This window comes from Puntigrus tetrazona, chromosome 22 (genome assembly GCF_018831695.1).
Source record: "Puntigrus tetrazona isolate hp1 chromosome 22, ASM1883169v1, whole genome shotgun sequence".
NCBI classification, from domain to species: domain Eukaryota; kingdom Metazoa; phylum Chordata; class Actinopteri; order Cypriniformes; family Cyprinidae; genus Puntigrus; species Puntigrus tetrazona.
Genome location: NC_056720.1, coordinates 14,357,330 through 14,378,707, shown reverse-complemented (window position 1 = coordinate 14,378,707; position 21,378 = coordinate 14,357,330). Strand labels below are relative to the sequence as shown.

Here is a 21,378-nt window from a genome sequence, read left to right as displayed (position 1 = left end):
CATAAACATTTTCTACACTCGCCTTGTTACTAAGTAAAAACACCTCTGTTTTATCCTCATTTAGCTGAAGAAAAATTATTCGCCAACCAGCACTTAACTTCAGTCATGCAGACATTGAATAGTACACTTTTGCCCATATTTCAGTGGTAAATAAATCAAAAATAGCACTTAAAGGGAGCATATAAAGGGAAAATAAAATAGGCCCCAGAACAGAACCCTGAGGTACCCCACAGACGAGAGGGGCAACAGTAGAAGAAAACTCCCCTAGACTGACTGAGAAAGTCCTATCTTTCAAATAGGATGAAAAACATTTCAGGGCTAAGCCCTGAATACCAACCTGATCCCTAAGTCGATCAATTAAAACATTATGATCAATTGTATCAAATGCTGCTATAAAATCTAACAAAAGTAAAACAGAACTACTTCCAGAATCAACGTCATTTGAAACCCTCAAAAGAGCAGACTCTGTACTATAACCAACTCTAAAAGCTGACTGGAATCTATCTAAAATTTGTAATAAGTTTTCTTTTCCACTATCTTAGATATAAAAGGCAATTTTGAAATGGGATGAAAATTATTCAAGGGTCTAAGCCTTTTTTCTTAAGAAGAGGCTGTATAACAGCATGCTTAAAACTCGCTGGAACCACACCAGATGACAAACTAAGATTCATAATAAATAGTACACTCGGACCAATTGAATCAACTGCCTGCTTAAACAGAGAAGAAGGAATCACATCACCAGAAGACCTCGTAGGCTTCATATGAGCAATTATTTCTTTGAGCTGATGCAAAGAAACAGATGTAAAACAGGTCAGATGATTAACAGGGTCAACAGAAGCAATAGTGTCACCTCTAACAGAAGAAATCTGAGATCTAATTCCAGTAATCTTGCCAATAAAAAAGTTTAAATACATGTCAAGAGAAGGAGTAAATGACGAAGTAGAATCAGGATGGAGCACAGCATTCACAGCAGAAAAAAAGTGCATTGGAACGATGATGATTTCTGGAAATGATGCCAGAAAAATACCCTGATCTAGCTAACTTCACAGCTCTTTGATATTCGCTCAAACAATTACTCAAAATCCCATAGGAAACCTGCATTTTATCTTTAAGCCATTTACGTTCAGCCCTCCTACACTCCTGCCTAAGAGCACGGGTGATATTATTCAACCAGGGCTGTGATTTGACCTTTTTTTTCCTCACTTTAAAGGGAGCCACAATGTTTAAAACATCTAAACAAGAAGAGTTAACCAACTCTTCTAAATCTGTAGAGGGAGAAGGAGACTCAAACAATGCAACTGAAGGGGAAACCTCAAAAAAACGCTGTAAAATTACTTGCTGTGCAGGGAGAAAGTACACGAGATGGAACAGAGACTGAAACATTAGTGCTCAAAGCAGCACATAGAAAATTTGAATGAAAAAGAATGATGATCTTATGATCAGAAAAAGCTGTATCAGCAATCTTCGCACCATCAACAGGGAAACCCAAAGATAATACAAGGTCAAGCGTATGACCATGCTTATGAGTTGGGCCAGAAACACTTCAAGTCAAATGATTGTAATACATTTTAAAAATGATTTTACCAGAGGCTTTGAAGGGCAACACACGTGTATATTGAAATCGCCCAAAATTAAAATATTATCAAAGGATGGAACAATTGCAGATAAAAAAATTCTGTCCTGTGATAAAGTTTAATTCTGTTTTGTTCTGAAGTTAACATTAATCTTAGCTATTAACATGCATCCCTTTCTTATTCCGAAATTGATATCCTATTCTTTTAAAGTTTGGTTTAGACCGTTCTGTCATCGACATTCATCTGTTTTGAAATTAACATTCTGTTGGCGACACTTAGTGTCCTTGATCTGATTGCACAGATACTATTAAAACTGTATTGGATGATTAAATCGCTGCATTCAATAATTTAACTGAAAATCGAGTGTTTAATCTTGTCATTATACATTGCTGAAACGCTATTTTCTATTTTAATACTGTTATGTATTTTGACACAATCTGTATTGTTAAAGGCACTATAACTAACTTCTGGTCTATTCTGATTTTAACATTCATTTCTGGTCTTTGATATAAACTTTTTTTTTCTCTTCTGTGCACATATGGCGAGACTTTGATGGAAATTTGACCTCATGTCGCCTCCATCAACTTAAACTGTTTGTAAATAGCTGTTAAGCTCCATTTTAATGGACCCCCTCTCCGCCAGCATTAAGCAGCTTAGAAGATGCTGCTCAGGCTCTTCTTCTGTTTCTTTCTAGGAAGTTGCAGCAGCTTCAGCTAGTGCTAATGAGATTCACTCTGCAGACTTTGTTCATATTTAAGACTCTTCAAGCTCAGTTGTCAAGGTGGTCCATATCTAAGCATCATCATTGAGACACTGAAAAGACATCTGTGAACTCATTTCTGGAGTTTATGGATTTAAGAACATCCTTGTCAAATGTTTAGTATTTTTCTCGGCTTACAGAACTGTTAGAGCTTTCTTCTGCTCCATGAGTCCCGTAATGAGTCGAGCCCATACACATTGTCTTTTCCACACACAAAACACTGCATGCTCAACTTTGGACAGTGTAGATTGAAAAGAGAGTAAGACAAGTTGCATAGATTTTTCATGAATGATGATATTCAGAGATTTGCCAGGTAGTGCATTTATGTTTATGCATTTATGTACCTAAAATTTGATTGTTCTACTTTAAAAAACAAACCCAGTATACATTATTTCTATAAGCAGTAATTAAATCACTAAACCATACTTTGCCTATTCATGACAATAGTCTAAGACATACCATTTATTTAAGTAAACCATGAATGTCATCTAGCGTGCGAAATAATACTTATGTTTAAGTTTATTAAAACCAAAGGAAGAACTAGTTCCTTTTGTAATTATAAATACATTAACACGTTTATGTCAGTTTTACTTGAAAATCATGAACACTAGGATTTAAATAAATAAATAAAACTATTAAAATACTAATAGAAGCGTTTATGAACACCTACTCAACAGCATAAATTGCGCATCATTAAACATAGCTCGTGTTTATCACGAGATGTAAATCTTTTATGCTCCGTTTAATAATTAATGTAATTCACAAAAGATAAATAGTTTGACATTTTGAAAGGAAAAAAATTAAAACGTGTTTGAAAAGAAGTGATGCAACAGTGGCGCACACAAGAGCCGCGTTTCACCTTTGTTTACATGCGTAACAATTCCTTCCGCGAGGGAAACTAGATCCGGACATTAGGGTCGGTCGTTAAAAGAAGAACAAAATCACGCAAACCTGCTCGTTTAGTTTAAACGTTTGACGAAAACTCACGACAGATGTTAACGATGAAGAGACAGGCAGAGAAGCTAAGGAAACGCGAGCGCGATCCAGCGGATGGATATCGGAGTGCACAGCGGCGCAGCTGCGCAGAGCCACTTGACAGAGAATAAATGCTGTAGTGTTGACATATTTCGTTTTAGCTCAAAATTATCACGCTTATCGCCACTATGCCGGGAATGATGGACAAAGGGTCGGAATATCTGGGCAAAGGTCGCTCAAATGGAACGAAAAGCCCGTCTAACGCCTCGAATGGACATTTTTCGGACGAGAGCGGCAGCGACGACGAGCACGGTATAGCCTCGAACACCCCTGCGGAGGTTGTTTATGCATTTTAATGAAAAACGAATCCCTTAAAACGTTTGAAACCTCACGCGTTATTCTTATTTTCAGATGTGGGCATGCGGGTGGGGTCAGATTATCAAGCAAACATTCCCGAGTTTGATCCAGGTAGGGGAAAAGCGCTGCATTCCGCCTTTAAGAACCTGACTGACTGACTGTGGTAGCCTCGGTGCACTTATCGCGCCCAATAATTTGCGTATAAATCAATATTTTAAGATTGTATTCAAAGATTTGGGGTCTCGAATGGATGGTGTTGTCATTTTAAATGAGTTTGTAATGTTGGTGTATGATTATGTACTCGCGAAAAGCTTTTTGTAAAAGGATGTTAGCTTTCTCGCTTAGCCACTCATCAGCTAATATAACCAGTAACTTTGACATAAGATTAAATGAGAGTCGCAGTTTAATCTTGTTTTTTTATCGTTTATAAATCGGATATTTAAACGGGAAATTTTAAATAACTTGTAAAACTTTTACAAGCGTTTACTGTTGTCTTTCTGCATTATTGACACATTGTTTTTCTATTTAATACTGTAAATCTGCTTAGACATAATCAGTTGTTTAAAATTGTTATACGTGCTATATAAAATATTAAATGTGCAAATTTTGCAAATGAGACGGAACGGAATGTGATTTAACTCTCAAATAGCTTTTTATATAAATATTGGTCAAAATTAATTCTTATTAACGTTGTAATTCTTTAAATATTTGTATTTTAAATATTATAAAATATTTTTTAAATGCACGTTTAATGCATACTTTTTGTATTGTAATTTTTATTTTTAATATTTGTTTATATTTTAAATATTATAAAATATTTTTAAAATGCACGTTAAATGCATACTTGTATTGTAGTTTTTTGTGTGTGTTTATATTTTAAATATTATAAAATATTTTTTAAAATGCACGTTTAATGCATACTTTTTGTATTGTAATTTTTTTTCATTTTTAAATATTTGTTTATATTTTAAATATTATAAAATATTTTTAAAATGCTCGTTTAATGCATACTTTTTGTATTGTAGTTTTTGTGTGTGTGTTTATTTTAAATATTATAAAATATTTTTTAAATGCATGTTTAAAGCATACTTTTGTATTGTAATTTTTTTTTTTTTTTAATTTATTTAATTTTTTTAGGCTCCACAAAATACAGCGACAAAGACAATGGTGGCATGTTGGTTTGGTCTCCACATCACGCAATAGTTGACTCTAAATGTAAGTTTTAATTTGAAACTTTTTGCTTTTCATTGTGACAACGTGTGCATATGTATATTATTATTTATTATTATTATTATTATTATTATTATTATTATTATTATTATTATAATATATATATTTTTTTTTCAGTGGATGAGTACATTGCAATTGCAAAAGAAAAGCATGGGTACAATGTTGAGCAGGTGAGTTAACAGAACACAGTCCTCAAAGATATATATTGTTGTTAATGTTAATAAACGTATGGATGTCTTCTGTGCTCCACAGGCTCTTGGCATGCTCTTCTGGCACAAACACAACATTGAGAAGTCCCTCGCTGATCTGCCAAACTTCACCCCCTTCCCTGATGAGTGGACGGTGGAGGACAAGGTGTTGTTTGAGCAAGCGTTCAGTTTTCATGGGAAGAGCTTTCATCGGATCCAGCAGATGGTGAGTCATCACTTCTAGTATTACTGAGGTAACAATGACATGTCTTCAAACTAAGAGGCTTAGTCTCATTATAAATGTGTCTAGGTCACATTATTATTTCTCATTTCTCTTGGGATTAAATTTGTATGAGGACAAAAACGTATACTCAAACGATTAATTGTGATTAATCGCATCCGAAATAAGTTATCATTTGCATGATATGTTTGTTTTCTGTGTGTATTTATGCATATATGCACAGACAATATTTTGAAAATATTTACATTCATTTAGATATCAAATTATATTCATGTAATTTCTAATATGAATAAACGAATATAATGCATTTAGGTTGTGTTTGTTAAATAATTTTCATTATGTTCATGTTATTATAATACAGTAACTTTTTGGTAAAATTGCAATGTTATTTTAATGTTTGCTTTTTGAACTACTCTAATTTAAATAAATACTGGCATGATTCATATAAAATTTTTTGCATTAAGATTTGTGTGCTTAATTATTATTACAATGTGAATTAAAATTACACTTGCATACAATACCGGACAATTTTATGTTTATGGAATAATTTTCTCACTTGCGCTAAATTTAATTAGAAATACCATAAAAATATTAATATTATGAAGTATTACTTCAGTTGCAAAGACTTGTTGTCCTTGTTGGTGTATATTAAAATGCAGATTTATGAGGTTCTGTAATGCAAAAATCATAATACTGAGAAATATTTTTACAACTTAATTTTTTGTTGTTATTTTTAATTTGTGTGATGCAAAGCTGAGTTTTGGGCATTTTTAACCTGCACTCACACTAGACAAAATGCAAAAATTAGTTTTAATTCAGCTGCAAGGGACGTATTGATCGGTTTCACATGATAAGAATTTTCAGGTCAGATTTCCCAGAACTTAAACTTTGGAGCGCAGTGAAATGTGAAACTTCTTCGCTTGAGCTTGCATTTTTTGCTGTCCTGCATTCGCATGCATATAAATAGAAGTCAAAGAGCGAAAAGTGTAGTGTGACTGCACCTTTATTCCAGTCTTCGGTGTCACGTGATCCTTCAGAAATCATTCTAGCATTTAAAGATTTTTCTTTCAAATAAATACATTAACAAAGCAGAAACTACAAAAGATTAAAGAATCCTAAAAAAAAACTAAATTACTACTCTACAAAAACTGTTTTGCACAATGTAATATTTTATTGTGTAACACATTAATAACTGAGCACCAATAATGATTTATGACTGGGTTTTCTGAAAGACCATGTGACACTGAAGACTGAAGTAATGTATAAAAAAAAATTCAGCTTTATTTTCAAATATTGAAATACAAAAACGGTAGTTTTTTTTAAACAGTTTTAATTTATTTTTTGCTAAAATTATTGCAGACCTGATTTATTTTTTTTAAACATGTAATTGCTAATTGGCTTATTTTTATTTATTTATTTTATTTTTTTTTTTGGTGTAAATTTATGAGATTTGCCCCGTTGAAGTCATCCAATCACAGCCATCATTACAATTTTATGTTTTGTACCTCACTATTTTTTTTAATTTAATAATTGATTGCAGTTGCCGGACAAATCCATATCCAGCCTTGTGAAGTATTACTACTCATGGAAAAAAACTCGATCCCGGACAAGTCTAATGGACCGACAAGCTCGAAAGCTGGCAAACCGGAATAACCAAGATGAAAGGTCCGTTTGATCTTTGAGCTCATTTATTTAGAAATGGATTCAAGTTTTTAGTGTTTCTGGTCTCTTTATTTTTGCCTTTGACTTAATAGCGAGGAAGAGATGGAAGACGCCAACCCTATTGAGGCCAACGACAGTGATTATGACCCTACAAAAGAGGCGAAGAAGGAGGTAATATATATTTTTTTGTAATATACATTTAGATGATATATCAAATATTAAGTGTCTGTTGTTGTTTTTTTTTTTTTTTTTTTTTTTTTTTCAAATATTTCAATTGCTACCGGTGCCTCGTTGCAGTGATTTGTTTGCAGTGATTTGTTTTTGCCATGACAGACTCATGCAGAACCTCAGACGCTGAGCTCCAAGATCGGGCTGGGACGGAGAGACCACCAGACCCTGCAGCACCGTCACCACAGCCAGCGCTCCAAGTGCCGCCCACCCAAAGGCATGTACCTCACACAGGAGGATGTGGTGGCCGTCTCCTGCAGCTCCAGCGCAGCAAACTCTGTCCTGCGTCAGCTCGACATGGAGCTGGTGTCTCTGAAACGGCAGGTGTGGCCGGTATTATTTATTGTTTATTACATTGAGAAATAGGCCTAATGCAGAACCAAAATGTTTAAAAATGTTACAAACTGAGCTGCTGATTTAAATGTCCATGAGCTTTCTCATTTAAATGTCCATGTAAAATAACTGTTGTCATAATATTGCATGGGTCTAGGCAATATCTACTTAGTAAAAAAATATTATATATATATATATATATATATATATATATATATATATATATATATATATATATATATATATATATATATATATATAAATATATATATATATAATATATATATAAAATTTATTTGTTTTTTTAATTACCACAAAAATAAATATTTGTCCTTTTGTAAAATAAACCCAAAAATAGTATATATATTATCTGCAGTCTATATATATATATATATATATATATATATAAACATTATATATATATATATATATATATATATATATATATATATATATATATATATATATATATATATACTTTTTGCACATTAACCAATATTGTTATTTTTAACCGGTCACAGACACCTACTTTCTAATTTGATTCATAATCTTGTTGGTTAATGGTTAATAATCGGTTAACAAGCGCCAGTTGCCTGTTAGGAGAAATAACCGACATGAACATACCTTTTCTTAATGTTCTTTCTTTCTCACAAATGTACCTGGTTTCTAGGTTCAAAATGCCAAGCAGTTAAACAGTGGACTCAAACAGAAGATTGAAGATGGAATCGATGAATTCAGACTGCCTGAGGTGATTCATTTCTGCTTCTCATATGCGCTTTTATTCTAAAGTGATAGTTTTTGTTTGCGTATTGGCATCTCGCTAAATGTTACGCTTTGCTCCAGTGCACTCAAAAGATAAATGCCCGCTGGACAACAGATGAGCAGCTTTTGGCGGTACAAGGTCAGTAAACGGTTAGTTTTGTTATTCTGTTGTTATAGCAAATTAAAAACAAAAAGTTGCCTTGTTCAACCAGGGGTAAGAAAATACGGGAAGGACTTCCAGGCTATCGCCGACGTGATCGGGAATAAAACGGTGGGGCAGGTGAAGAATTTCTTTGTGAACTATCGGCGGCGCTTTAACTTGGACGAGGTGCTTCAGGAATGGGAGGCGGAGCAGGGAACTCACACTCCCAACGGAGATGGCGCTAACTCTGGGGAGGATGGAAAGAACAGCAACATCTCCTCAGGAAAGAGCACAGATGAAGAAGAGGAAGAGGTAAGGGTTCAATCCATAAGAAAAGATCTCTGCTTTCTTCCGCTATAGCCAAATCGTTTTAGTATGGGCGCTGCCGCCTTGATGTAAATGATGTCATTTGGAGCCAGTTTTGTCAAACTCCCACAGACCCGAACAGCCACCATTTTTATATCATCAAATTACTTGCTGAATTTAAACTTATCACAAAACCTTACAATTAAATGTGTATAAGCTTGACATAGCTATCCATAAATTACTAAAACCATTTTATATGTATATTGTTGATATATATATATATATATATATATATATATATATATATATTTTAAGTCCCATTGGTTTACATGGAAGAGGGTGGGGTTTATGACCTGTACTGCAGACAGACAGCCTCCAGGGGGCGATCGAAGCTTTATGGATTCTGCAGACATCTGGGAAACAAAAGGGCTTAAGAGCATGGCATTTATGGTTCTGATGAAAATACAGAAATTTAAATTCTGTACAAACGTATGCGATTTGTTATTTGCATTTGCTGATGACGATCAGATTATTTAAATTGAGCAATATGAATTTTAGGGTTTTTTTGGCTATATTTTGTTATAATGAACAGGCTGCGTTGTCAACTACTAGGCATACAGATAATCAAAACCGTAAGAGGTTTGCTTTTATTTGTGTACGTTACCATTAAAAATAAATATTTGTGCTTATGTAAAATAAGGAAAAATAGTATGCCGCATTCTGCATTTTTTTTTTTTTTTTTTGTGAAAACGAATACGGTTCACACAGTAAAAAAAAAATTTAACCTATGGTCTTCACCTTTCTTTCTCGATCAGGGTCAGGTGACCCCGGCCTCGGGTCCGTCTCCTGTAGCCACGGCAGCGTCTCTAACGGCAGCCAGCAGCTCCACGTCTCTCAACCAGCCTCCACCTCTTCTGCGCCCGTCTCTTCCCGCCACCCCAGCGCTACACCGCCAACCGCCTCCTCTGCAGCAGCAAGCCCGCTTCCTTCAACCCCGTCCTGCCCTAAACCAGCCTCCGCCTCTCATCCGGCCCTCCAACCCCATGCCTCCACGCCTCAACCCCCGACCCTCGGCCCCGGCCCCCAGCACGGCTTCAGCTGCGCCGGGCCAGCAGCCGCCCACTCTGGTGGGCATCCAGTCCGAGACGCCCTCCTCCTCTCTACACTGATGTGTGTTGTTTTTTTTTTTTTTTTTATATTTGTGACATTACTGATGAAGGTAATAATTTAGTTAAGTTCTCGTTGTGAATACTAGGGAAAAAAAGATCGTTTTAAACTGTATATATTAGTTACGTAACTTTTATTTATTTGAACTGATGTTTTTTATTTTAGATTTTTGTAATCGCGTTGTAACATTGTACTTTTAAAGCGACAGCTCACCCAAAAATGAAAATCACCCCGTGATTTGCTCACCCTCAAGCCATCCTAGGTGTATATGACAGTCTTCGTCTTCGAGTACAATCGGAGTACTGTTTAATAGTATCCTTCCAAGTTTTATAAAGGAGACTTTGAAGACCAATAAAGTGTTCATCCATCATAAAAAGTGCTCCGGGGGATAATAAAGGCCTTATGTATGTGTGTGAACCAAGAACCAAGGAAAACCTTTATCAAAATCCTCTTATTTCTTTACAGTTGCTCTTTTTGTGCTTCTGAATTCGTTCATCACTTCTCTGTGATTTGTGCATACGACAGTTAAGCTTACAATTTCTAAACTTTTTTTTTTTTTTTTTTTTTAAACATTTTTCTTACACTCAATCCTCTTCAGACGGTCTTTATTAACCAGCACTTTTTACGATGGATGGTCGTTTGCTTCAAAATCAGTACAGCCTTTCACTGCCATTATAAAATTTGGAAGAGGCGGGGCGTTATTTTTATTTTATTTATTTTTTTTTAAATATGGTTTGAGTAAACCACTGGGTAATTTTAATTTTTGAGTGAACCGTTGCTTTAAATCTTTAAAATATTGTGTTCTATCACAGCACTTTTTCTTGTTGTTCTTTAGTATCTATGATGTAACGGCGAACCGCCTTTTTAAAAGGGTTTTGCTTGTCGTTCTGTTGTTCACCTGTCCGTGGTTGATTACTATGTTGTCGTTTTACGTGTTTCATATTTTAATATTTGGTGCTACAGACTGACAGAAAATCACCTGTCCAAATTCTCTTGCCATCAAAGTGCTCTTAACAAGAAAATATAATCTCATACTTAATTGCTAATGAAAATCATATAGAATCCACACCTTCAGCCTCTTATTAAGCGCTTTTTAACCTCATCTGTTAATTGGCGATTAACCGGGTTTGCTTATAAACCTGTTTGACTTGCAGAAAAGTGTAAATGGTCCACACTTTCCCACCAGACGTTAAGCTGTTGATCTGAGTTGTTTTATTAGTGGTGTGTTGTTTTAATCCGAGTATGCATGTAGCATTACCCTTCTTTCACCCCCATAAAATGTGCAGGATTGTGAACTGATATCATCCATACATGCACATCCTTTTCCAATTAAGGTCTATCATCTAATTTAACCTTTTATTTATTCTGAAAAGATGTTTACGTAATCCAAGGCTCTGAATATTACTGTACACACGTAACGAGCGCTATCGGAATAAATTAATGTACATTCTTTCCCCTTTATTCTCTTCTGGAAACAATAGCGATGCTCTCACAGTTTGTTTTAGTAGTTTCATTGTTATTAATATTAAACACAAACGTAAATTTGTATCATGAGATACTTTTTTTAAAAATGGTATTTCTTTTTTTGTAGAATTAAAGTAGTTTTGCTCAAAGGTTTTATTTTTGTTCTTTCATAAATAGTTTGATTTCTCACAGATATGTAGTTCAGAATAACCTTTACAGTGTCTTTACGGGACACACACACGGTCTCCTTCGGAAATGTTCATCTGGTTATGGTAGTCCGCCAGACACCTAATCAGAATGTGACCAATCTTTGATCAATGCTGGAATATTCTTGTGCATGCGGACAGTCACTGTGTAAACACGTTTCACTTGTGTACAAATCTAACCATAATTTATCTAGATTTCTTGGTACTTTTTTTCAAAATTGAGATTTTTATATGTGTGCTCCTTGCACTTACAAAATAATTATTTCAGCAGAAAAAGTTTTTTTTTTTTTTTTTTTTTAATGCAAATTGCAATTTTTAAGAACGGGTTGTAGGCAGCTCAGAGTGTCGTGGCATTATATGTAAAATAACGAAAAGTCTCTTCTCTAAAGTTGTGCCTAAAGCATGTTCATATGTGAAGTGTCATGTGCTCGTCATATGGAAACATTAAAACACGTTTGAACACACTCTAATGTCATTTTCATTTGTTAAGCCTTTACTTTCCGATTTTAGTTAAAGCACGCATTTAAGTGTGCCTCGGCTACTTGTGGCACGTTTTAGTTTTCTAAAAATTTAGTTTCTCTCACTCGTTTATAGAAACTTCCTGCAGCGCGCTTTCCTTTCAAACCATACTATAGCGAAGGCTTCCTATATTAATATTCATTAGCTCGCTGACTTGCAGCTGTTCTGTGACGTCGCCTAATTAATATTCATGAGCCGAGGCCTTGGCCGTAGTAGGATTGGTCGTTCCGTTTTCCGTTAGCGTTAATCGCGTGGCAGCGCGCCCAAAATAAGAGTGACGTACTGCGTGCACGGCACTGCGCGCGGAGACGCGTAGCTGTCAAATGCTATAAATCAGGATTAAAGCTTATCCACTGAACCTCAGCCTCATCAGTCAAAATGAGCTATTAACGCCGTTAGCCCTCAGGTAGGTAAACCCATGCATTCTGAGGTAAATACTGCGAATAATTTAGCTTACAGTGTAAAGCGAAAGTAAATGTTTAAATGAGGAATAGATGGCTAAGTGAGCTGCTGACTGAGTTTTGACGCAGGGTGCTGATTGCGCGCACTTTGTAAAGGGGTGTAATAGTAAACTGCTTTAGTAGAGTTTAGATTCACAGTGTCATGTTGTTGCACTGGGGATTCCCCATACGTTTGCGCTCTTTCTCTCTCTCACACACACACACACACACACACACACACACACACACACACACACACACACACACACACACAGGAACAGCCCGTGGTGTGCTTAAAAATTACAAAAGCAGCTTCCGCGGTTTAATTAGTGCGTCTTTACTGATCTGTAATTTGGTCGTTATAACGTCCTTATCGTTTTTTTTGACTATGCAACGATAGATTAAAGTCTCCTTTGTTATCACTTTATTCTGTTTTGTTGCGTGTGTGAGTAGGGAAGGTGTTAAATGTCAACCGTACTAACAATCAATCATTGGAAATGTTACAGAGGGTGGATATTTATTCACATTTCCGGCAACGCTTTGTAGTTTTAATAAAACTGAGAGTGAGTTTAAAATGCATCTGTCAACCCTGTGTACAGGTTGCTGAAACGAATTTATTCTACATTGCCCAGATATGCCTAGATATGTCATTTATTAACTGAAGGTATGGATTTATTATTTTGGGTTTATGAGACTTTTGGAATATGCTCGGATGCCTCGATCTTTTTTATTTATTTTTTTACTCATTTATTTTTTAATAATTACTTGCTTAACTGTTTACAAGAAAATGAACAGGATAGAAATAAAAAGTTGCAAAAAGTTATTTTATCAAACAGGGTGAAATGTTTGATTGTGACAAAACCGCAAAAAGGGAATTAAAAAAATATGATTAAAAAAAGAGTGCTGGATCGGCTAAATGGAAAATAGGAACCCGGCTTTAGTTTATGTTATGTTATAAAAAACTAACAGGATGGAACTTGATATTGAGGACAACGAAAACTCCAAATTGATTGCAAATTAAAGCAAAGAAAACATGTTTGGTTTGAAACATTTTGAACACAGAAACAATGAAGTTTTTCATTTGGTCGTAGGAGTTTTATAAAACAGTGTAAAAAGCTTTTTTAAATTAATATTAAATATAATTATAAGCGTCGTTTTTGAACGATACTGAAAACTTGTGTGTTTGTGTATTTTGACCTGGTTATTTGTATTGTAACTGGTTATAGCCAGAAATACTTAAAAATGTGAAGTAAATATGCATTAAAATATGTGACCCTGGATGACAAAACCAGTCATAAGGGTCAATTTTATGAAACTTAGATTTATCATCTAAATGAATAAGCTCTCCATTGAAGTGTGGATTGTTAGGATAGGACAATATTTGGCCGAGATACTGCAAAAATCTGGGGGTGAAAAACACCAAAATGCTGAGAAAATCACCTTTAAGGTTCTTAGCAATGCATATTACTAATCAAAAATGATTTTTATATATAATAATTCAATTCAGTTCAATTCAATGATGCTAAAAACAAAAGAGGAACATGAAACAGGATTGCATTTGTCAAATGATTTGCATCTCTGTCGCTGTGTCATCTAATTTCAATTCACTTCCCCAGGTTTCCATGGCAGCGGAGGAGAACGAGTGTCCAGACTTGTCCCGGCAGAACTCTGAGCTAATGAGGTCATGGGAGCTGGAATCCATTCTGACCAATCGCACGTTGCGCTTCGTGCTGCCTTTAAAGCAGCAGTTTGTTTGCCCGTCCTGCGGCGGGATCGTCCTGAACCCTCACCAGACGAGCTGCGGGCACATCTTCTGCGCTCAGTGCGTGAGGGCTCACATGTAAGAAAATCCCGTCAGTTAAATCAATTAAACAAGTTGTTGCGTGCGTCTAAAATGATCCGGCAATGTGCAACCCTTCCTCTCCCCAGCGAAAACGGGAGAAGTTCGAAATGTCCCTTAGACAGCGTTCCTATAAAACCAGAAGAGGTGAGAATGCCAACATTTTAAATGCGTGTTCGCGTGATCTTATTGTTTTATTCCAGTGCTATTGGCTGATGCTTGCAGGTTTTTCAAGACAACTGCTGTAAACGGGAACTGCTAAACTTAGAGATCTACTGCACCAACGCCCCAGACTGCCCACAGAGGGTCACCTTAAGTAACCTTCAGGTAAAAGGCAAAACGTGACCCAATACGCTGTGCGGTGGACAGCAGAGAATAACAACGCAATACCTCTTTCTCTCAGGATCATCTAAAAGCCTGCCAGTACGAGCGAATTAGATGTTCAAATGTAGGTTGCAACCACACTGTGTTGCGCAAAAACCAAACGGACCATCAGAGGAACGCCTGCCCCTTCCGTCTGGAGGCTTGCCATCACTGCAGACAGTTGTTCCCCGTGTCTCAGCTGCTGGTCAGAGAGCTTCCCTTTTTCTATACTGCATTTAGTGTGCTTGCTGCTAATCCTGCCTCTTATCTATGACAGGTCCACCAGAAGACTTCATGCCCCGAAATCGAAATCCTGTGTCCCAACAAGTGCCTTCAGACGATCAAAAGACATAAGGTCTGCTTTTAGAAATCTGTATTCTAATGAACACGCATCTGTTTAGATATGGAGCGTCTGCGGGGATACGAAGATGGAAGAATTATGAGACAGGAAATCACGTTTGCTCGGAATCAGTGTCGTGCTCCTATAAGAAATGTTGCATTCTCTTGCAAATCAAAGATTAATCGCTATTAATCACTACCAAGATTTGGTAACACTTTAGATTAAGTAACACTTGTTAAGTATTAACTACGACTTTTCCCTCAATACATTTTTTGTTTGCTGCTTATTAGTAGTTAGTAAGCAGTAGTTGTGAAGTTTAGTTTAATATTTTAATAATCTGCATGCTAATAAGTAATAATAGCTAATAGGTGTGACCATAAAATAAAGTGTTACAAAAAGTCTATATGCATATATATACACTCACATAAGCATATTTTTAAATATTTACATGCCTATACATTTTTATATTTGTGTTTTTATATTTTGTATTATATATAAATATATTTAATATATAAACATCACATGCATGTGTCTATTTATAACACACACACACACACACACACACACACAGATATTATGCAAACAAAAGCTTTTATTATGTAAGTGATTAATCGTTTGACAGAACTAAGCAAAACGCAAACATTTAAGTTCCATCGCAGAAGTTGGCCCGCACATGCGTAGTGCAAGCAAAAGCAAAATTTCTCCGGGAAACATTTTCAGAGAGAACGCAAAAGGCATTTTAATTGATTTTCGGGAAACACAGTGGTTTTGCAAGAGAATGCAAAGTTTCGTTTGCTTGTAAAACTATTGCATTCCTCCGAAAAACTTTGCATTTTTGAAGCAAAGCACTGAACTACAATACTTCCTCCCACCTCACATTCATGTTATGTCCTTCACTGTCAATGTTTGGAAACAACATAAATGATTTGTGAGCTTGAAGCAAAAATGTATTTCAATTTCGTGAGCATTAAAATGTACGTTTCCCTCTAATCTCATATTTTTCCATCGACATGCCCGCTTAGGGGCTCCATCAATAGTCAGATATTTTAATTTCCTTGTTGATCCTTATTGCAGCTGCAAACTCATTCTGATGAGTGTCTCGAAGTGGAGACTGACTGCCTTTATAAAAACTACGGCTGCACATTCAGAGTAAGAAAACATCCATATTTAACACGCAAGTGAAAGTGTCTTTTTATTAATGTTGTCCTGTTCGATGAGTTGCAGTTCAGTGAATGTTTCCATTAGTCTTGAGCTGCAACGCGTTCTCAAATATTATATTTTGAACTTTCTTCCAGGGTAAAAGAGGGAAAGTGCAAGTTCATGAAAACTCAGAGTTCAGTTCCCATGTTCGGCTGGTTCTGGAAAGCAACACCAAACTTGAGAAACAGGTACGAAAGAAGCTCCATAAATCAAAATCGTGGGAAAATGATGCATCTTATTGTAGCTTTAATGAAACTGTTGTTGTTGTTGTAGGTGGAACAGCTGCAGCAGGATATGTTAGTCCAGCAGGGGGTGCTGAAGGACAAAAGTCTTGTGGTCAGTAATCTGGACCGGGATATCACCCTGTGTGACAGCACTCTTACTACCTTACAGGTAAAAAAAAACGGTTAAATACAAATACAAAAAAGCAAACTGCCCTGTATTTTTAAAAACACTGTCTTCTCAAATTCTCATAAACCTTCCCTTTACCGCATTGTACGATAATGTATTATTGCAATTATGTGGTCATTATAGCGTCAGTGCGTATCAAAATGTTATTACATTTTATTATGAAACTTTTAAATACCAAAACTCTGAATATGCACATGAATATAATAGTGAACAGAGTAGAAAAACTATGTTCTGAAATAAAATAAAATAAAGTCCTATGTTACCAATAAAGAGCCCCTTTTATGAGTTATGAAAGGTTCATATTTTGGTTTTGGGAGTCCCAAACAACAGGTTTAAAGTGCTTGCAAGGTCAGAAAACGGCGCACTTTCAGATTTAAAACTTTGCAGGGTGTTTTAATTCACTTTTTATGTGTTATGAATGAACACTGAATGAAAGGTAATTTTTTAAATCCATTATAGAGGCACTTTAAAATGTAAGTTGCTGCAATATTTGATATTTGCGAATGCCATCGTGTGAGCTTTGCTGCATGTTTTTTGTTTGGGGAATTTATTCTGTGTTTATATAGTAGATAGCAGACTTCCTATTGGATGAAAAAATGAGAGTGCACACGGTTTTGTGCATATTTTATGTGCTTTTTTCTTAATCTGTTTGCCAAATACATGGATATGCACAGTTATTGTTATATCACAGTTTATATTTATGCTCTGTGTGGCAGAGGTCTGTGGAGGAGCAGCGAGTGCGGATCTGCAGTGTTCAGCGTGAACTGAGGGATCTGCGAGGGGTTCTGGGGTCTGAACTGAGCGAAGAGCTCCCCAGCCTTCGGGCATCACTGGACTCCCTCAGACAGCAGGTGGCCGTCACAGAAAGCCTCAGGGAACACCTGGGTAAGTCAAGTCTGATTGGCCGCTTAAATGTTGACATTGAAGGGACCCGCTGGACAAGATGGGTGTACCTCGAAACGCAAACATGCAATAGTTTGGGCTCAGCTGCTCTGTTGGGTTCCAAGATGCATGACTTTGACAGTGGTGCATGAAGGTCCCTGGATCCTCAGGGTGCACAATCCAAAGATGTCATGCAGGATAAATTATAAATTGCCTATCAGTGTGAGTCACCCATGTGATGCTGGGAGAAATTGATGGGTGTCTTATAGGGTGACCACAGACTCTATTGCTTTGAGTTAAAGTACCTCAAGAGCATTTAGAAAACCTAAGGAACCGATGTCTACACCAATTGGTCTGCATGCAAACAAAGCCAAAATAAATATATTTTAGGCGATATAGGAACCCTGGTCAGGACTTGTCTGGGGAAAATGGCTCTTACGGTCACCCTGTGAATCATTATATGTTGTGTCCCCTGCCTTGTTGCAAGGTAAGCTTTAGTGCAAATTTAGTGTAAATCAAGGGTGCTCTTAGATGATGGACTTCCGGCAGATTTTAGTTTCAACCATGTATCCAATCCTGAAGTTAAGGGTTGGAGCTAAACTCTGCAGCTAAACAGTCTTCTAGAGCTAGGTTTGTCTTTGGGTCAACTACCCTGTTGAAAAAAACAGCATTACCAGCAAAGGCCTTGGTATACTCTGAATTCACCTGCTGGAGTATAACTCCTAAAAAAGAACAAAGTATTACTTCATATATCCTCCAAGTGATTCAGTGGTTGCCAGTACTTTGCTATTTGTGGATTGCAGTATTATTTTAAATCTAAGATTTTCTCTTGGCTGAATAGCACATGGACTATCAAAGATGTTACACCTTTGATCTTTTGATGATAAAATTACAATTTTAGTAGATTTTATTAGATGTTATTAGATTGCCACCCCATATTTTTGACTCTGGTTTGCATCTACACCACTGGTGTATGGCATAAATTCTCTGAATAAAGGATTCAGTTTTGCGCCTGGGTTATTCAAGGCTCAGTGGCATATTTATTGTTAAAACTATGGACCTTGGGTGTAGCAGAGTTTGTTCAGGTCTATAGTAACCACCAAGCCAAATTTGAATATACAAAAAAATATGACGTCTTCTCTGCTCTCACTCACTTTTCAATGACTCAAATCATGCCCACTCTCGGCAAAGCTGCCGTCTGTTCTTAACTGTCTTCTTCAAGCAGTTTGATTTAACATGATTAAATGGACAAACCACTGATGCCTATGCGCTCTAGTTATTATGTGTGTGTTCGACTTAAAGCAGCACTGTGCAGAACGAGTGTTTGACATCAACGTATCGCAAAACCGATTTAAAGCTTCAGTCTGAGAACAATAAAAACACGCTTACAAATATAATGTGTGCCAACAGTTTCTTAGCTCTTTGTGTTAAACCATTCTGAAGAGACCTGTCTTGCTAAACCAATTGCTAGACTTTCAGTGTTTTTGTTACAGTTTGAAAAACACGTGTACAGAGTTTCCAACCCCAATTAAACACACCTGAGCCAGCTAATCAAGGTGTTACAACGTCCATTCAAGTGTGTCGAGACATGTAGGAGCTACACTGAGGGGCACTGACCAGAGATTGTCTCACTTTTTAGACAAGCACATGTGCCTTAATAACTATTTGCATTACAGACATAACGTCATTGACTTTCAGAGTTGTGCGACACTCTGCATTTACCAATGTCATAAGAATGAATGGGAAACGCCATAAACTTAATCCTGTCACAAAAAGGCTTGCCTTCTAGTGGCTTTGCACTGGCCCTCCAAGAACGATATTTGAAGAAATTTTTTATTGCTTTAAAAGTGATCATGTTTTTTGTATTAACATGTAGTAATCATGCTTTTTTGCCATTTCATTTACTCTTTGTATAAACACAGTTTTACTGCAAATACCATAGTTAAACTATGATTAGTGTAGCAACCATGTTTCTTTTTTTTTTTGGTTTACTTTGTAGTAAAACCATGGCCATGTGTCATGGCCTACACAGCTTTGAAACAGAGTTTGTTTCTGGTCTACCTCAGTACAGTACTATCCAGATGTTCTTTGTGGAGACGTTAAAAATAGAACTGTGTGCGTTTTCGTCCCTCAGGTGTGTTAGAGCAGACGTGTCAGCGTCATACCCGCTTGTTAGACATCCACGTGGAGCAACTGCAGTGCAACGAGCAGCGTTTCCGCCAGCTGGAATCCACTTCCTACGACGGGAAGCTCATCTGGAAAGTGCGCGACTACTGCCACCGGAAAGAGGCCGGCACCTCACTCACCTCGACCCCCTTCTACACCAGCCGTAGCGGCTACAAGCTAAGTGTGCGAGCTTACCTTGGTGGGGACAATTCAGGAGAGGCACTCACCTGTCACTGTACATCACTATAATGCGTGGAGATTTCGACTCGCTCTTACCATGGCCGTTCAAACAGAGCATAACGTTAACTGTGCTAGATCAAAGCGGCTCCAGGAACCACCAGAGCAATACTTTCACCCCCGACGCTGGCAACGATAGCTTTCATCGGCCAACATGTGATGCTAATGTGGCTACGGGTTTCCCAAAATTCATATCCCACGGCGATCTAGAGACCCCTCGAAATGCCGTTTATGTAAGAGACGACACGCTGTTCATCAAAGTAAAAGTGGACACAACTGGATTAGAGGACTTGTAGCCTATGAGAAAAATTAATTGTCCCAAAACAGTGTCCATGATTCATGAAGTGTCTTTTAATATCTGTTTGAAGGCATTTGTTGTAGTAGCACTGGTTATTATGTTTACATGCACAGATTTTCATCAATCTGAATCAGTACAAATGAGATAAAGGTGTTGAATGTATTGCTCTAATGCACCGTATTTATGAAATTTTATTTTGGATGTGAATGAAAAGATTCTGCACGTGAAAACAGTATTGGTCCTAAAACATAACCGTTTACGATACTGATTTTTTCTAGATAAGATCTACATCTGCTTAAAAAGGGGCATAGCACGCACTTGGGTACCTATAGAGTAGTACGGCATCCTTCGCGTTTTCCTATCTCCAAAATGTCTTTAGTTTTATCATATATATCATATTTTTAAAAGAAAGAGACAGCTTTACGATTGTCGAAGAAAAAAGGTCCTGGAGGCGCGCCGCCTGGGCGGAGCTAAAGAGTGACAAGCACAAGCCGAATGCTGACAAAACAGACATTTGATGCCGTTTCACTCAACGTCTGGGACTACTCCATTCACTCCATCTTTATCAAGCGATGTGCAAATCCAGCGTTGAACTGGGCCTCGTTTATAAAATATTCATCAAGAAAAAAAAGGAATCCAATATTCACGTAACGCTGGGTACTTTTGGAAAGCTTAACAAGGTTATTGTTTAAGGTCTTGTCAGAATAAGTGGTCATATAGCACACTTGCTTGCAACGTGTTGGCTCATATAGACCTGGGTCATGTTTTAATGCATTTTTGATCGTTTGCAAGGACTTTTTCTCTCTGCACTGCTTTCCAGTCAATAAAGTAAATCATTTCAAATTTTGACGCCTGATCGATAATATCCTCAGAGTTTGTTGAGGGAAAAAGGACATTGGTTATTTTGTTGTTCTGAAGCTAAGTGGTCTGTATGAGCCCAGACCAACAACTGGCTCTGATCATTTTGAACTTTACAGAAGTTGTTTTTATGCCATAGCTAGCTATCTCTGCAGATTAGAATAAGCTAAATTATAATTATGCATTATAATATTGCATAATAAAAGCTGCATTAGTTACATTTTATGGG

General features: G+C 36.7%; 2 protein-coding genes across 2 annotated transcripts; both read left to right on the top strand.

Annotated features, from left to right (window-relative positions):
• The first annotated feature begins 3,409 nt into the window (after positions 1-3,409).
• rcor3 (REST corepressor 3) lies at positions 3,410-12,060 on the top strand. Its single transcript, XM_043223910.1, has 12 exons — positions 3,410-3,621; positions 3,721-3,777; positions 4,804-4,881; positions 5,014-5,066; positions 5,149-5,310; positions 6,866-6,990; positions 7,080-7,158; positions 7,321-7,539; positions 8,219-8,296; positions 8,392-8,449; positions 8,523-8,764; positions 9,574-12,060. The coding sequence occupies exons 1-12, from the start codon at positions 3,498-3,500 to the stop codon at positions 9,925-9,927; spliced, it is 1,629 nt and encodes a 542-aa protein (XP_043079845.1). The 5' UTR covers positions 3,410-3,497; the 3' UTR covers positions 9,928-12,060.
• A 304-nt stretch (positions 12,061-12,364) lies between these two features.
• Positions 12,365-21,129, top strand: traf5 (Tnf receptor-associated factor 5). Its single transcript, XM_043222491.1, is given in 12 exon segments — positions 12,365-12,520; positions 14,171-14,394; positions 14,484-14,541; positions 14,620-14,721; positions 14,798-14,962; positions 15,035-15,112; positions 16,172-16,246; positions 16,393-16,485; positions 16,571-16,690; positions 17,425-17,593; positions 19,725-19,970; positions 19,973-21,129. Coding segments are annotated over 11 exon segments (1,641 nt in total). The 5' UTR covers positions 12,365-12,520; positions 14,171-14,176; the 3' UTR covers positions 20,290-21,129.
• The last annotated feature ends 249 nt before the right edge of the window (positions 21,130-21,378 follow it).

Coding starts and splice junctions, on each gene's coding strand:
- rcor3 (XM_043223910.1), top strand. CDS start 3,498: ATGCCGGGAATGATGGACAAAGGGTCGGAATATCTGGGCAAAGGTCGC. Junction 3,622..3,720: donor CGGCAGCGACGACGAGCACG/GTATAGCCTCGA, acceptor TCTTATTTTCAG/ATGTGGGCATGCGGGTGGGG. Junction 6,991..7,079: donor CGGAATAACCAAGATGAAAG/GTCCGTTTGATC, acceptor TTGACTTAATAG/CGAGGAAGAGATGGAAGACG.